This window comes from Paroedura picta, chromosome 8, assembly GCF_049243985.1.
Source record: "Paroedura picta isolate Pp20150507F chromosome 8, Ppicta_v3.0, whole genome shotgun sequence".
Lineage (NCBI taxonomy): Eukaryota > Metazoa > Chordata > Lepidosauria > Squamata > Gekkonidae > Paroedura > Paroedura picta.
The window spans coordinates 20,117,636-20,134,965 of record NC_135376.1 but is presented as its reverse complement, the minus strand read 5'-3'; the positions used below and the strand labels follow the sequence as shown (position 1 = coordinate 20,134,965).

Below are 17,330 nucleotides of genomic sequence, written 5' to 3'. Positions count from 1 at the left end.
CATTCTGTACAATCAACTAAGAACGCTCGGATATTTTGCTAAAGTCTTGTATTCTAAAAAGTAAATGTGATGGTATAAGCAACTAGCTTAGTTCAATGTAAGATCCCATTCAGAATACAAAGGTGTTTAGAATTTTCAACTACACATTAAACAGTTGTGCCCTTTGCCATGGGCTAATGATATAAAACTAAGCTAGTAACATATATCATTTCAGTACTTTCTCTTTATCAGAAGTTTGCTGAAGAAAAACTAGGTTTAAGGAGTTTATAGCTCACATCTATAATTATAAGATAGCATTTGATTTCTTTACAATGTATTTATCTTTTTGAACACTAGCTTCTTAGAATGGGTCACCATTCATCAGACACTGAAGAAGAGACCAGAAGCAGAAGAAAAAAGAAACATCGTAGGAGGTCGTCTTCAAGTAGCTCCTCAGATAGCAGATCTTACAGCCGTAAGAAATCGGGAAGAAAGTCAAGGTCAAGATCTCGAGATCTTCAGTTTCACTCACATTCATATGAAAAGAGGTAAATGAAGTCATCTTAGGGATTGGCTATGTTTATAAACGTGACTCTAAATGATTCAGAAAGTATAGGTCACACAATGATGGGATGAAGGAGTGGCATATAAAATGTAAGATAAATCCCATGTATTAGCATAAAGAAGGTTATCCTTATCTGGTGCTCATAGTTAGCTGCTTGAGTGCTCCATACCATCTATATAAACATGGGTGGGACAATAAGACCATAGTAGAGAGGAAGGTGGCTGCTGCCAGTTCTTTGCATGTGGTCCGCAGGCTTTTGTACAGTGATGTATATATATGCAAAATTTTTGAGGAAAATTAAAAAATGTTTCCGTTGAATCTCTTCTGGTCCACCTTACTACCTTCATGACTTTTAATGCTTTCCCAAGATCATCCTCACTGTATTTGGGTCTACAAATGACATTGATTTGCTACAAATAAAACATCAAATTACAATTCCAGGATATACAATTTAGTAATCATCTAATAAGAGCCTCTTGTGGCACAGAGTGGTAAGGCAGCAGTCATGCAGTCTGAAAGCTCTGCCCATGAGGCTGGGAGTTTGTTCCCAGCAGCCGGCTCAAGCCTTCCATCCTTCCGAGGTTGGTAAAATGAGTACCCAGCTTGCTGGGGGGTAAGCGGAAATGACCGGGGAAGGCACTGGCAAACCACCCCGTATTGAGTCTGCCATGAAAACGCTAGAGGGCATCACCCCAAGGGTCAGACATGACCTGGTGCTTGCACGGGGGATACCTTTACCTTTACCTTTACCTTTAATCATCTAATATGTGGCATTATGAAATTCTGAAGCAATTGTGCAGCAGTGTACTGCTGGTGACACTATAGCTGTGCCTGGCATGAATATTCCCCTCAGGTTTGTGTGTTCTGAAACCTGAATTGTGACTTGGGAGTCCAGTCAGCTTGATAACGTGAAATGAGTTTCATGCACTTGTGATGAGTCTGAACTTTTTTGTTTCATTATCATATTTTCAACTTTGTTTTTGTGGATGGCAACACTACCTTAGGGGTTATATTTAGATTTCAAGCATCCTCACTTTCCAGGTGCATTTTTTATACCTTAATTAAAAAACCCTACTCTTCAGTGGTTTAATTTGACCCAGTCAATTTGGCCATCCTGGAAGCCCCTCAATCTGGCTTGCTCTAGTGGAATGAAATAAATCTGAATCTGTTTTCAGTGTTTGATACATTTTTTAAAACATTGGTGGATTTGTATGTATTGGATTAATATTCTGTATTTATATTTTAATTTATATGCTGTCTATCTCCGAATATGTATGGAAATATGTGTAAGGCAAGGTTATGTTTGAGCAGGCAAGTAATTACCTTCTTTTCCATCTAGGACTGTCATAGTTTTCTTTTCCTTTGGTCCTGCCTGCACATGCTGCCTTGCCAGTTCTTGCTTTTGTCTTATGCCTCATCTATGCCCCTACGTCATTTTCCTTCTTTCCCTTTTCACTCTTCATAATCTCTGAGCCTCCACTGTCAGCATGTTATGTGATCCTCCAGATTATTTGAATTTGTGTCCTAGAATTGCCCTTGCTTTGTTTGTGTTGTGCTTCTCAGGGAAGGGTGGGGTATAAATAAAACAATTAAAAGAAAGAAAACAAATAATTGCATTGGTTATTCCTTGCCCTTTGTGACTGCTTTTATTTCCTCCCCTTTAAGCTTGATTTTGTTGTTGTTAGGTGCGAAGTTGTGTCTGACCCATCGCAACCCCATGGACAATGATCCTCCAGGCCTTCCTGTCCTCTACCATTCCCCGGAGTCCATTTAAGTTTGCACCTATACTTCAGTGACTCCATCCAGCCACCTCATTCTCTGTCGTCCCCTTCTTCTTTTGCCCTCAATCGCTCCCAGCATTAGGCTCTTCTCCAGGGAGTCTTTCCTTCTCATGAGTTGGCCAAAGTATTTGAGTTTCATCTTCAGGATCTGGCCTTCTAAGGAGCAGTCTGGGTTGATCTCCTCTAGGACTGACTGGTTTGTTCACCTTGCAGACCAAGGGACTTGCAAGAGTCTTCTCCAGCACCAGAGTTCAAAAGCCTCAATTCTTTGACGCTCAGCCTTCCTTATGGTCCAACTTTCACAGCCATACATTGTAACTGGGAAGCCCATAGCCTTGACTAAACGCACTTTTGTTGGCAGGGTGATGTCTCTGCTTTTTAGGATGCTGTCTAGATTGCCATAGCTTTCCTCCCCAGGAGCAAGCGTCTTTTAATTTCTTTGCTGCAGTCCCCATCTGCAGTGATCTTGGAGCCCAGGAAAATAAAATCTGTCATTAAATCCATTTCTTCCCCATCTATTTGCCAGGAATTGAGAGGGCTGGATGCCATGATCTTTGTTTTCTTGATGTTGAGATTCAAGCCAACTTTTGCACTCTCCTCCTTCACCCGCATCAACAGGCTCTTTAGTTCCTCTTCACTTTTTGCCATTAGAGTGGTATCATCTGCATATCTGAGGTTGTTGATATTTCTCCCTGCAATCTTGATCCCAATTTGTGACTAATCCCGCCTTTCTCATGATGTGCTACGCATACAAGTTAAATACGCAAGGCGATAGTATACAGCCTTACCGAACTCCTTTCTCATTAAGCTTGATACCCTTTCTTTAATTTCCTTACCCTTTCCTTAATTTTCACTTTTCTTGGATGCTTTAGGATGCTTAGGGCTGATCCTGCGTTGAGCAGGGGGTTGGACTAGATGGCCTCTATGGCCCCTTCCAACTCTATGGTTCTATGATTCTATGTATTGGCTGTTGGGCCTGGAAATAGTTTTTGGATCAGTTTGTGAATTGTGATTGATTGCTTATGTTGCAAAAGCATTGTGATTTTTCAAATGCAAGGGAAAGTATGGAACACAATGGCTGTTTTCCAGTTTTCGGTTACCCTAAATATGTATTGCTTCTCAGACAGTATTTCTCTTTCCCTTATTAACAACAACATTTAGGAGAAGGTAATGAGGCTCAATATGGACACAGCAATATGTAATGCTATTGTTAGAATATATATCGTTTCCATTGTATTATAAATGGCAGGATGCTGTTGAATTACTAGAATTGTATGACAAGAACAAGCCAAATTTCACCAATCCATGTTTGGGAACTTCTTCATAGGTACAGTAGTAAACAACAACAACAAAACCTCAAAATTGTTCTTTTCAGGAAGTTTTGTTTAGTAGGCTCCTTTAAGTATTCCCTCTCCTTCTGGACCTGTTTTTAATATTTACATGTATCCCCTAAGGGATATGGTGGGATGATATCAGCTGCAATGCCCACATTATGCAGATGATACGCAGCTTTATGAATATCTCTCTTACAGTGAAGATGTAGCTATCTGACAGATAACGCCAAGCTTGAGAGACCCTGGAGGCTGGATGAGAACCATCTGGCTTGTTTGAGTCCAGAAAGATCTAAGTATTTGCTTTGAGGATTTGGCTGGTACCACTGTCTTGACCTCAATGTAGGAATATGCCCATGGCTGTTAAAATAATATGAAATCTCAAGGTCATGCTGGATTCTGCCTGATCTTCTAAGAATTAAATTACTGTGTTTGATAAAAGTAACTGAATTCTGCTAGTAAATACATTCTAGTTCTCAGATGAACTGCAATCTTCATCAATACCACAAACATGAGCAGCATAAGAATCTTTTGGCACGAAAATGTGTTTGCAAACTCTGCTTGCTTCGTACGTTCTTGCTTGACTTAACGCAGACATCCCCAGCCTTTTTAAGCGTATGGGCACTTTTGGAATTCTAATACTGAATGGTGGGTGCAGCAACAAAATATCTATGATATGAGTCAGAGCCTCAGTTTTCCACACTGGTAACTCAAATCCTACGGAGTGAGGTCATACATAATTCTATAGTAACTGTCATGATGGTCAATTCATAGTCTGAGGAAGCGTGCTTGCGCTCAAAAGCGCCTTGAAGAAATCTTTGTTGATCTTAAGGGTGCCACCGGACTCTGATTTTCTTCTATAGTAACTGTTCAGCATTTCAGGCAGAAGCACTGTTTAACGGGATACCTTTAAAAATAAAAACATTGTTTAAAAATGTATTCTTGCATCCAAAGAGCTTATCCTAAGTAACAAAGTGGACGCCTATGTGCAGTAGTGGCACCTGCTGCTAAATGAACACAAACATCTGCTCAGCTAATCAGCTCTTCAATGACCAGGCAGAAGCTCTGCTGGGCAGAAGCTCTGTCTGGCCCTGTGTACTTTCTAAAACACTTGGCAGGCACCAGAGAAAATGGATGCTCATAGGTACCATATTGGAGAATCCTTATTTCTCAAGCTCTTTCAGTTGGTGGTTCTAGCTCCAAATTAGATAATGTGCACCGGAGATTCAGTAGAAGGTAGCAGATGTATGTACTTCCTTAAGGGGAGGAGTGTTCCCTCTCACAGTGGTTTCTAGTTCCTGTGATCCCTAGAGGCAAAAAAGGCTTGCTCTTTCTGTTTCCAGGACAGAGGGAGGCCCAGCCCTGCAGCCTTTTTCTTGTTTTTGCCATAAGAACATGGATCGAGAGAGCATTGAGATTTTACCCATTGCTAACTTTTCCCCCCTCTCTGTTTATCTCTCCTTTTAAAAAAAGGAAACAATTGTTCTTTCTTTCATGCTTCTTGCATAGTAATCCCTAGGCCAGGCTTTCTAAGTCAAGGTTTCTTGACAGCCCTGAAAGGGTTTCCCAAATAGGTGGGGATTAATTAATTTTTAATATATTTTTAAAATTTGTTAAACATTTATTGGGTGATATGACCATATCATATCAACCTGGCCCGCCCTCCCAAAATGGCCAATGATAGCCCGGAGGAAGTGGGGAGGGGAGGGGCCCCAGGTAGGTGTGTACACAGCTATGCTTCCCAACTGTATTCTGCACGTTTGCCCCACTTCTGGGGTTTCTCAAAGCCTGAAGAAAGTTTCCGGGGTTTCTCAATGGTAAAAGAGTTGAGAAAGTCTGCCCTAGGCAGCAGAACTCTGGGGGAAGGCTGTGGTTTGCATTGTGTCCAGGTTGGAGGAGTCTGTTTTGTGTTTGGACACCAGAGGTGTGTCCACCACTGGACAGCCTTAGTGGTCTGTTCCGGCCCCCAAAAGTTAAAACTCACAGTCAGCTGAGGCTACCCAAGTGATGAGGCATTAGGCTGTGAAGGCTCCTGAACAAATGGACAAAAAGGGGAGCAAACAGCTTTTTGTGTTACCTGGATTTTGAGGCTTATGTGAAACATTTCTTATCCATGAAAATGGAGAGTTGGTTTTTATACCCAACCTTTCATAACACTAAGAAGTCTCAAAGTTTCCTACCCTTCCTCTCCTTACAACAGTCACCTTGTGAGAGAGGTGGGGCTGAGAAATTGAGAGAACTGTGACTGGCCCAAGTTCAACCAGCTGGCTTGTGCTAGAGTGGAGAATGAAACCCGGGGCCAAACGGTCAGCTGTGTTGAAAGCAGCTGACAGATCCAAGAGGATCAGAAGTGCTGGTCCACCTTTGTCAAGGGATAATCTGGTTGTCAACCAAGGCTAACAGGGCTGTCTCAGTGCCAAACCCTGGCCTGAAACTGAATGGGAAGGGATCTATGACTGATGTTTCATCCAGTAATTCCTGAAGCTGCTTGGCCACTGCTCGCTCTTCTTTTGTTCTAGCAGTTTTTTTTTCAGGTGCATGCTTTTGATGAGTAATAGCTTGGCTTCAATAAGTGTTCCTCACATTCCAAACCAGAGAATGTTTTGGTTCTTTTCTGTACTGCAGACAAATTTCCAGTTTTCTCATTGAAATAATTGAAAAAAGTCTGGGGTATGGGGAAATTGTGTCTCCCCAGTTTCCATGGCTTTTTGTGAGGCTTCATATTTCTAGGTGTAGTTATTCAAAATTCTATATTTCATAGTACGTTGTCTGTCAGTTTTCATTCTTTAAAGTTCAAGAAATGAACGTTGAACAGCCAAGACATCTGGCTTCCAGAAGAACAGTGCTGAAAATATTTTTTTGTACCTCACTTTTGACTACCCAAAGGAGAAAGCAGCTTACAATTGCCTACCCTTTCTCTCCCCACCACAGACAACCTGTGAGGTAGGCGAAGCTGAGAGAGCTCTAAGAGAACTGCTCTGTCAGATCAAATTTAAGAATTGTCATTGGCCCAAGGTCACCCAGCTGGCTGCAGGTGGAGGAGGGGGAATCAAACTCAGTGCTCCAGATTAGAGGCCACCATTCTTAACCACCGCTTCAAGCTGGCTCTCCAGCATAATAAACAAAATTCTGACATAATTAACAAAACTGTACTGCAGTTATAAATAATAGTTGTTGAACTTCATACAGGTAACCCAATGGGGTCTCAGGCCTGAACTTGACAATGTAAAAGCACTTAATGTGCTCAAGGTATACATTTTCAGGAAACACTTCTGCAGCCTTCACAGAGCATTCTCATCCTGGGAAGTCACTGGCTTGCATTACATAAAGCCCTCTTGCATACATCATGGCAGGGCTTGTTACAGCTGGCCCTTTTCTGTGTATATCACTGTGTTTCTGTTCACAGAACATACGCAGAGTACCCAGCTCAGTGGTAGTACAAGTGAAAAACATTAGCTGTATTATGACCCACTTATAAATACGTTTTTGTTGGCATCTGTTGATATTTTAGGCGCAGGCATCGATCTAGCAGTAGTTCTTCATATGGATCCAAACGAAAGCACAGCCGAAGCCGATCAAGAGGTCGTGGAAAATCAAATAGGTCTCAGAGATCAAGATCAAAAAGCAGAACAAGAAGGTATGACATTTCCTACTCTCTGCCCCCCCCCCCGAGACTTAATAGGCCATGGTAGGCCATGATAATAGCAGTAGAAGCATTTTTTGAGGGTTGTTATATTGCTGTCGTTGTTGTTGTTATCAGCCATGCCTGACTCTTGGTGATCCCATGGCATAGCTGACGCCACATCCTGTACCACCTCTCTCAGCTGTGCAGTGTTCTGGCTGGTGTCCATCCCAATCACACTCAACCACTGTGATATGAATCATAGAATCATAGAGTTGGAAGGGGCCATACAGGCCATCTAGTCCAACCCCCTGCTCAACGCAGGATCAGCCCAAAGGATCCTAAAGCAATGGTAGACTTGGGATGAAACTAACACATAGTAGCATTTAATAGCAGCATTTTCCATGAAAAAATGAACATTTTTGCAAGTGTTTGAAGTTGCAAGAATGTTGAGAGCCTGAAAGAGCTAACCTACATTGTATTGGATCCAAACCAGTATGAGTAGAAGTCTGCTACCACCATAGGACTCTCTCTCTTCTTCCCTTGGTACCCCTTGAAAAGCTACTCCTTAGAGTCAGAGGACTCTTGGGAACTGCAAGAGAAGTTTGGTTCAAGGCAATTCGGTTGGAAGGGTCTTTCTTCTGAGACCAGCAGATACTCTTTGGATCTAAACTTGTAGGTATAAACAAGCAAGACTCTTGTGAACCCTAAAGTCTAAGCATTTCCTTTAAGTGGGTGAGACTGTATGAAATTCGATAGTAAAGACTGTTCCTCAGTCCTAGTATCTGTTTTGCATGGAGAAAGTCTCAGGCTCAATCTGTGGCATCTCCAGTTACCTATAGGTGATGCGAAGGGCCTCTGCCTGAGACATTGGAGAACTGTTTCATGTTTGACTAGACATTACTGATTTTGATGGACCCAAGGGTCTGATTCAGTGTAAGGCAGTTTCATGTGTATTACAGTACCTGAATTTTGATGTTTTTGGGATCCCCAAATATTATTTAATATTTGATGTGATTTATTACCCTCCCCTCCCAGACTGGCTAGCTCATGGTGGGTTACAGGTAAGATCCCCCGTCACTTATAACATCGTCATCAGTTGGGAGCAAAATACCCCTGCCTGTAACTCAGCAACTCCCGCCCCTGCCTCGGATGGATAAAATGAAAAGACAGCTAGATGTTCCAGCTATAATGAGGACGAACCCATAGATCTTAATCACTCTGGCCTCCACCAAATACCTGGTGGAAGAGCTCTGTATTGCAGGCTCTGTGGAACTAGGAAAATTCCTGCAGGGCCCTCAGCTCTTCTGGGAGCTCTTTCCACCAGGCCGGGCCAGGACCGAAAAGGCCCTGGCCCTAGTTCAAATCATAAAAATTTAGGAAATGCTTTATTGCTATTATGTAATGATTGTGAAAGATGCATAAGCAGGCTTACTTGAATGAGGTTTCCATGGGCTAGATTCGGCATGTAACAGTTTAACTTACTGCTTTGTGGGTATTTGTCTCCCTAGTATTAAAATACCCATGTTAAAAATAAAATAGCTAGCTTCTTTCAGGTAGAGAGGAAAAAGAAAGACAGAGCAGTCATATTATCTTGGGTATGAGGCCAAATTGTCCTGTTTTGAGGGCGTAGATTCGGAATGAGTAAAGACCAAGTTTTCTTGCAAGCCAGGACAGAACTTCTGTAATGGTGGCAGCTGCAGACCTGTATCACAACCATCTGCAGGGATATGAAAGATGCTATCCAGAAGGATTATCCAATATGGCTTGATATTGCAGTCATTTGAGCATGGCCAGGCATTTGGGAAAGACCGACACTAGTAGGTGCATGTATGCCTTCCCAAACTCCCTGGAGGAGAAAATGGGATTAAGTAATGTATGAAATATACAGATTTTAACACATATTAATCTGCGTGGGTGGGTGTTTATGTGTGCATTTCTGAAGGAGACTGAGTGAATAAAAGGGGCCAAAGGTGTAAGATCAGTGGAAGCTGATATTTGAAATGTGTGGATAGATTTACAGGTTAGTGCTATTTCTCTTGCTGTTGAACAATAATTTTGTGCATGTGGTTGTAAATGGAATTGCAATCTTCTGTGGATCTGTAATTCTTTGTGTACTGATCTCCTGTGTCATTAAAATCAGCATTTGAAAGTTCTTTACCATTTTAAGTGTTGAGAACTACAGAATGATGGCTCAGTAAGCATGCAGCTCTTTATTTAACTCTGTGCCCTTGGTTTTACAATGATAGCTGTGTAATTTGTCTTCTGCTTTTTAGAACTGCCTTTTCATTTTGTTATGTCTGGGTAGTTTTACCCACCCCTTTAAGGAGATATATATTGAGCAATTTTGAAATTAAATTTATGATGGCAGAATATTTTTGTCACAGAAGTAAATGATTTCTTATAAAAAAACATATAGCCTCCCTTATCTCCCAGGTTTGTGTAAGTAAAAAAAAGTCATCAATCTAAATAAAATATATGCTAGTTTAGTATAGATCATCAAACCCATTTAAAACAAATGCCTATACTTATGGAAGTTTGTGCTTTGGGGAGTGTGTTTAGGAGGGAAGTTCCATAGTTATAGGAAATAGAAGACGGGAACCCAGGGTTCTGTATAATACTTCTTCAGGTATATAGAGCTTGGATTCCAAATTTTCAAGCCCTCGTTAAAATGGCCTGGCATTTGCAGTATAGTAAGCTTTTAGGAAACAGTGCAAGTATTCGGTTGGTTTTGTGTTTGTGTGCTTGTAGTAAAAATGAAGATAAGTGCACAATGTCAAATACACAAAATTACCCTTGGAATGTACATTTTTCCATTAAAAATTAAAAATCGAAAGCCTTACTATTTTCCATATTTAAGGATTAATATAGGTTTTCTTAATCCAGAAGATAGAGCACGGACCGTATGTTCACATTACAAGAATTTATTTTATTTTGGGTACATCTTGAGTCAAGAATTGAAGCTTGCCTAGGAATGCTGTGATTCAGAATTGTCCTACAGCAAAACACTACAATGCAAATATGACTTAATAAGATCACAAACTGAATTTCAACAAAACAACCAAGATTTACATTAAATTAGGAATTTTAAAACTGATTTAGTTTGTTTTACTGAGCATTTGCTTAATAACATTTTGCCTTCTTGCAATCTTTTTAAAGACAATAATTCGTCTGTGAAATGCAGGCATATCCTCAGTGGAAAAATTGAAAGCAACAGCTCACTTTCTGAAACCACAGATATAGTGATATAAAGAAATATTTCAGCTCTACAAAATTTAATAAATCACCCCATTTCCTAATTTGATCATATTAGATGCTGATGTGGAAGAAGCATTTCAAATACCATCTCCTCATTAATATACATCAGTCTGGGGAATGGAATAGAATACTTATGCAGAGATGTCACAGTTAGTGTTTCTTAGTTTACTAAGTGGAACAGGTTGATGCGATACTGAGTGCTATTTGTCAATGTCTTGTTAAAATGGTTTGGGTCGAGTTATGGAGTCCAGAAAGACGGCGGCTGATAAATCAAAAGTGGATTGAGTGGACAGGAGGCAGTGATTGATACTGTGACAGGATATGAAGAAAGGAATCTTGATACAAGCATGCACAATATTGAATATGAGAAGGAAAATGACCCTGGAGTATGGATATTATTCAAGGAAATGAGAATAATAATATCAGTTTGAAATTATTGCCATGTGAAGATTAGGGTACGGCAATTCTTATTGCTCTATCATGTGTCTCTAGAATAGCAGCATTATAATTTTGCACAGTTCACATATATATGTGTTACTGAAGCCATCCTGTTTGTTTTATAATTATTATTGTATGGCTTCTTCGATTATCAATATTTTAAGTTTAGTAAAGGAAAAAATGTCTAACCTCACCCAGCTGTGGGCTCTACTTATGTTGTTTTTTTAGTTGCTGAATAAACATGTCTATCATAAATAATTGGCTTCTAAGTTTCAAAAATTTGAAATATGAATGATATTGAAAATGTATCGCTTTTAATGGATGAAAATTAGCGCATGTTAATGAATATGTCATTTTCTGTCTGTTGCTGAAATCACGTGGAAATTGTATTTCTTTATTATTGAATATGCAAATGCATTATTGCCAGCATGCCTCCGTTATAAATCTTTAATATTTTTTTCATACCAGTTGGATTCTTTTGCACCCCACTAGTATGATAGTTCACATTTAACCATATTGAACTGTTTGGCTAGAACAAATCTTTCATGTATATTTGATGGTAGATGATAGTTTGTGTGTATGCTGCTTTATGGCATAGGCATGTTTTGTAAGAGTTATGTACACTGACTGCCCCTCGTAATGCAAACATATTTTGCATTATGCATACAAAGGTAATGTCAGTGATCAGTTAAATTAATATGATGCTGTGCCATGGAAAACCAATGCCATCTTAGACTGAACATGAACATTTCAAAGAAAGGGCCTGTACTATTGTACAAAACTTGAACTGCAGTGCCCAACTAAGCACCAATGCCATCTTAGACTGAACATGAACGTTTTCCAAGGAAGGGCCTGGACTGTTGTATAGAACTTGAACTGCAGTGTCCAGCTAAGCACTTTAGCTCAAATAAGGTTTTACTCATACAAGAATGATGTTGACTTTTGGGAAAGGATTCATAAGAGATAAACGAGGGCAGTGGAGAGGTCAAGGAGACAAATCATACATGGAAGAGCTTTGGGAGTATGGTGAGTCTAAATCAGTGGGTTGCAACTTTTCTCCATTGATGTACACTGTAGTGGCATAACGGACAGCGTGTAGGAGCACTGCCACTTTGAAGTATTCACTATATGACGGCATTTGGTCTGCAGTAGTCAGCTAATTGCCCAGAGATGTTACAAAATCCCTCTTGTTGCAAACAGGGGGGGGGGAACCCTTACCTTAGATAGAAGGTGACCCTTGGCTCCTAATGGAGTGTACAGATTTCTGAAAATCCACATGGTGAAGAGCTACCTGAGTACTATTTTAAAGCGTGGTCTTGTTAAGTTCACAGAAATTGGCCTGCTGTTTGTGAATGCAGTTTTACCTGTAGAGGTTGTACCAATCATATTGAGAGGTTTGATCCACAAATGGTAATTCTGGGTCAGTTCTTGCCTCATTATTACGGTACATTTTTTAACAGTTGAGAAACAAGGAATCTACTTGTGTCTGACAAGTCTTACAGAACTATTACTCTTTGACTTTGTATGTAGTTCATCAGGAGCTTGTAGTAATTTTGTGAAGATTGTTGACTGAGAAGAGTCAGTCAAATATTTTGCAGGGTCTTTGGAATGAGTGTAGTAGAGCCTTTCTCAACTTTTTTTTTTACCGTTCAGATTCAAGAAACCCCAGAAGTGGTATGGTCATGTAGAATATGGTTGAGAAGCATAGCTGTGTTCACGTCCACCCAGGGCCACCAGGGAAAGGTTTCTTATAATCAGTTTACTTTTTTATACTCAGGTTTATGAATGGCTGCATATTTCATCAACAGTTTTTCTTAAAACCTCAGTAATACGAGTGAAATATAAGTGGGAGAACTAGGTTTCATGAAAATCCTTGGAAATTAATCTCCTGCTTTTTTTGAATTAATGTGTCAAAGTTGTATGTTGTTGTTGTTGTTATGTGCGAAGTCGTGTCCGACCCATCGCGACCCCATGGACAATGATCCTCCAGGCCTTCCTGTCCTCTACCATTCCCCGGAGTCCATTTAAGTTTGCACCTACTGCTTCAGTGACTCCATCCATCCACCTCATTCTCTGTCGTCCCCTTCTTCTTTTGCCCTCGATCTCTCCCAGCATTAGGCTCTTCTCCAGGGAGTCCTTCCTTCTCATGAGGTGGCCAAAATATTTGAGTTTCATCTTCAGGATCTGGCCTTCTAAAGAGCAGTCAGGGCTGGTCTCCTCTAGGACTGACTGGTTTGTTCGCCTTGCAGTCCAAGGGACTCGCAAGAGTCTTCTCCAGCACCAGAGTTCAAAAGCCTCAATTCTTTGACGCTCGGCCTTCCTTATGGTCCAACTTTCACAGCCATACATTGCAACTGGGAAGACCATAGCCTTGACTAAACGCACTTTTGTTGGCAGGGTGATGTCTCTGCTTTTTAGGATGCTGTCTAGATTTGCCATAGCTTTCCTCCCCAGGAGCAAGCGTCTTTTAATTTCTTTGCTGCAGTCCCCATCTGCAGTGATCTTGGAGCCCAGGAAAATAAAATCTGTCACTATCTCCATTTCTTCCCCTTCTAAAAAGTTGTATGTACATTGACATAAAGACCCAGCCTATATAATTTTTAACTTGTTCTTTTTCAACTGTACTGTTTTATTCTTATGTACCATTTTCTGTACTGCTCTGAATGTATCTCTTTGAGCAGGTATAAACTATTGTTGCTAGTAATAGCAAGGTGCTCTGGGGGATATATGCCTCTGTTTTGTTGCCACTGAATAATCCATTTGCATTCTTATTTCAGATATTTATCCTTTGAATGAATACTCATTTAAACAGCCTTACCCATTCTCCGAGAATAAAATTAGCCAATGGAGGGAAAACCTATGACTGTTTTTCAGCCATTCATAACTGTGAATTTATTGCATGAGGGTACGGCTGTTTGGAAAATAAAAGGGCCTTGGGGGACATGATGGTGAGTGAGCACACACAGGCACTAGTAAGTTCTGATAAGTTGTGTAGTTGACACATTATGCACGGGGGGAATAACACACATTCGGGGTGGAATGGCGGCGACTAAAATCACCGATAACGCACGGAGCTGGCTGCACCCAGCCGCAGCTTCGGTGCATGCCACCAAAAAAGCTGCGTTAGCGAAACCCAGAAGAAAGTGCAGCTTCCGGGTGACCGGGGCGCAACCAGAAGCGGCGTCGGGATCGCCGCGTGCATAATCGGTTACTCTGGGTTTTGCCGCCATCGTGCCCCGTCCCGTGCTTAATCGGTGTGCTTCGCGTCTTCCCCCTCCGCGTTTTCCATGTGACCTGAAATCGCCGTTTAGGCGGCCATGCATAATTGGCCGTTGTGAAGATTCCTAGGAGGTGGACAGGGAGTGAGCTAGGGAATGGAAGATCCTTTGTTATACAGGAGCAGCCAAATGGACTTTGGTTTACTTTCCGCCTTTTCAAAATTTCTGTTTTACTGAAGTTTATACAAATGGATTTGTTCCTTTTGCTCTAACTGGTGCAGCAAAACAGTGCTAGAATATATTACACCCTGAAACATTTTAAAGGTAAGATTTGCAAGCCAACAGAGAGGCTGAGATAAGATGGAGCAGAGAAACTAATTTGAAGTGAGGTAAAAATACTTGCTTGAATGACCTCTGTGGGGCAGAACTAGATGCTCACTCTTGAATGGCTGTTCTAGGGGCTATCAGACCGGGACAGAAATAAGGAGTCTTTGGCTTCAGTGCTCTTAGTTTTACTGTGGTCTTCTTCTAGGAAGTGGTTAAAACACTGACGTATCTCAACGCAATGCTGCCCTAGAGGACCTCCAGAATTCAATGTAGTAACAATACATAGGAGCTAGTGCTGGGGAAAAATACATTCTTCTTTAACATGTCTCCAAAAACAGTGCTAAAAAAGTAAACCAAACATGAAACGAAGGATACTGTTAGTACTGCAACTTCCATGATCATCCTGATTTTTGAAATTCATGGTTTTATTTTATAATGAGCTGTGCCTGCCACTGGTAGACAGTAAGGTTGCCAGGTCCCCCTTGGCCACTGGTGGGGGATGGGGGGTAGGGTTGCCAGATTCAGGTTGGGAAATTCCTAAAGATTTAGGGATGGAGTTTAGGGAAGACAAGGAACTTCAGTGAGGGACATTGTCTGAGTCCACCCTCCAAAGCATCCATTTTCTTCAAGTGAACTGATCTCTGTAGTCCATAGATAGGTTGTAATTCTGGGGGATCCACAGGTCCCACATGGAGGCTGGCATCCCTAAGACAGTTTATGCACTGGGAACTTCAATGCCCCAGCTCCCTTGTGGGAGCAAAAATTGAGGGCGGATGAGGCGCACTGAGCCTTTGGGGAGGGCGGTATATAAATCTAAATAAATAATAAATAAATAAATAAATAAATAAATAAATAAATAAATGCTCCCCTTTGTGGGTTCAGGAAGAGTTGGGGCAACCTGCCACAACTAAAACTTCAGCCTGCAGCCCGGCATGGAGCCTTCAGTGCATAAATGGTCTAACAGACAAACTCAGATGTCCTAAAATTATTATAGATTTAGCTACTGTGTATTTGTTTGCCTGAATCCACATATGTAATATCATGTTAAGTTACATGTATATGTGCTTTAAGCACTAGGTAACAAAAGCATGAAGCGCCCCCTCTACAATTTCTTTTAAGACCAGGTAGCTGTTGAGACAGGTAAATTGTATTAGAAGATGCCAGTATAAGTACTGAATTTTAATAGCAATCATCTGGCAAGTTTTAAAGATCCTGGCAGCATACAATCAAGAAATTATTACACCTTGCAACTGTGAACCCAGGTCATTTTGATTTTCTTCCAATCAGTTGAAAAAAACTTGAAATTTAGATGTGCATTATAAAATGACCCATTCTGCTTTTTAGGTCACTTCAGAAAGAAAGAGATGGAGGCCTCATTCTATGCGTCTTAGTTTTAATAACTATAGTTGAAGTTTAAACCATGTTTATGTTGACAACAAAATCAGAAGGGTGAAAAGTATGTCTTTGCCTGTATATTTTTTAAAGTAGTCATATGGCATGTTCTTTAATATAGCTTCTTACAAGTGTAAGAATTTGTAGGTTTCAAACCATTTTGTAATTTTGAAAGTGAAATATATTACATATATTTGGCATTTGTATTGCTAAGAATTATAATTATTAAATGTAATAATATAGCTGCACAACAAGAGCATAATATTTATAAATTATGGAACAAGAGATTTTGAAGCAAGAAAACAAATTGTTTCACTCTCTGGCCAATAATTACAGTATTAGAGATTCTATAGGAGGTAGCCTACTTTTGAAACAGGAACTTCTGTAAAAAAAACCCTGATAACAAATCACCAAATATTAATCTGTATTAAAGCCTAGAAAATTATTCCACAGAATGTTCCCATCTACAGTATCATGCACTGATTGGTGGTAGAACCCATCTATCTTGAGTGGATTTATCCCCATCTCTGTAACCTCCCTGCAAATCATGGACCATCAGGAGACTTGTAGGAGTAAAGTGAGATCTCCAGTATGAGGTGTATTTCAGCACGTGGTGAAAAAGTCAATTAAGATTTGCCCATATATGTCCTAAGACATAGACATCTGTGCAGTAAGTGATCAAGCAGTCCCACATGAACTAGCAAGTTTTAAATGTAGCTTATACTTTACTAAACACGGTCTGTTCCCGCATTTTTTGATCATGATGAACAACTATTTTTCAGTAGCTGTATACCAAGCCCTGTATAATTGCTGAATACCTTCTTATCCCCCTTTCCTTACACATAATAACATTAACATTCTGATGTACAGTTGTACTGTTGTACTGTCCATTAACTTTGCATGATCAAAAGATTTGGCTAAGATTGGAATAAGTAACACTTCTCCAGGGATTCTATCATCCTAGTGTTATTCAAAAAAATCCCTCAAAGGGAATGATGGGGAATCATGAGTATTGCAAGAGGCTGGGTAACACACGATTTTCTACCATTTTTTACCCTGTCCTTCCCCTGGGAGAAACCCAGATATCCTTCCCCTGGGAGAAATAGTGACAATTAAGCTTACATCCAAAGAGATGTATTTGAGAAAATATTGGTGTACATTCAAAATTAACATACAAACAAAAACACACAGACATACCAAACTCCACAAGGGGAAAGGTATAGTCTTTGAGTTGACAGTATAGTCTTTGAGTTGACCCCCTCCTGTAAGAGCCCTCCCCTGGGGTGAGAGAGCATCTGAAGGCAATGGCTCACATATACTGGCTATAATGGAATTGAATGGTACTGGTTTTTAACTAGCTTTTGATTTAAATGTTATTTATTATATCATGTTGTTAGCAGCCCCAAGCCAGATCGCCAG

General features: G+C 40.5%; 1 protein-coding gene across 2 annotated transcripts in view; it reads left to right on the top strand.

The window, feature by feature from the left end:
- Nucleotides 1-17,330, top strand: part of RSRC1 (arginine and serine rich coiled-coil 1) — a 201,656-nt gene that overhangs the window by 3,144 nt on the left and 181,182 nt on the right. For both annotated transcript variants that reach the window (XM_077348587.1, XM_077348586.1), the window contains exons 2-3: nt 337-527; nt 7,168-7,293. In XM_077348587.1, the coding sequence (XP_077204702.1) occupies nt 346-527; nt 7,168-7,293 (308 nt within the window). In that variant the 5' untranslated portion in view covers nt 337-345. The remainder of the gene's footprint in view (nt 1-336; nt 528-7,167; nt 7,294-17,330) is intronic.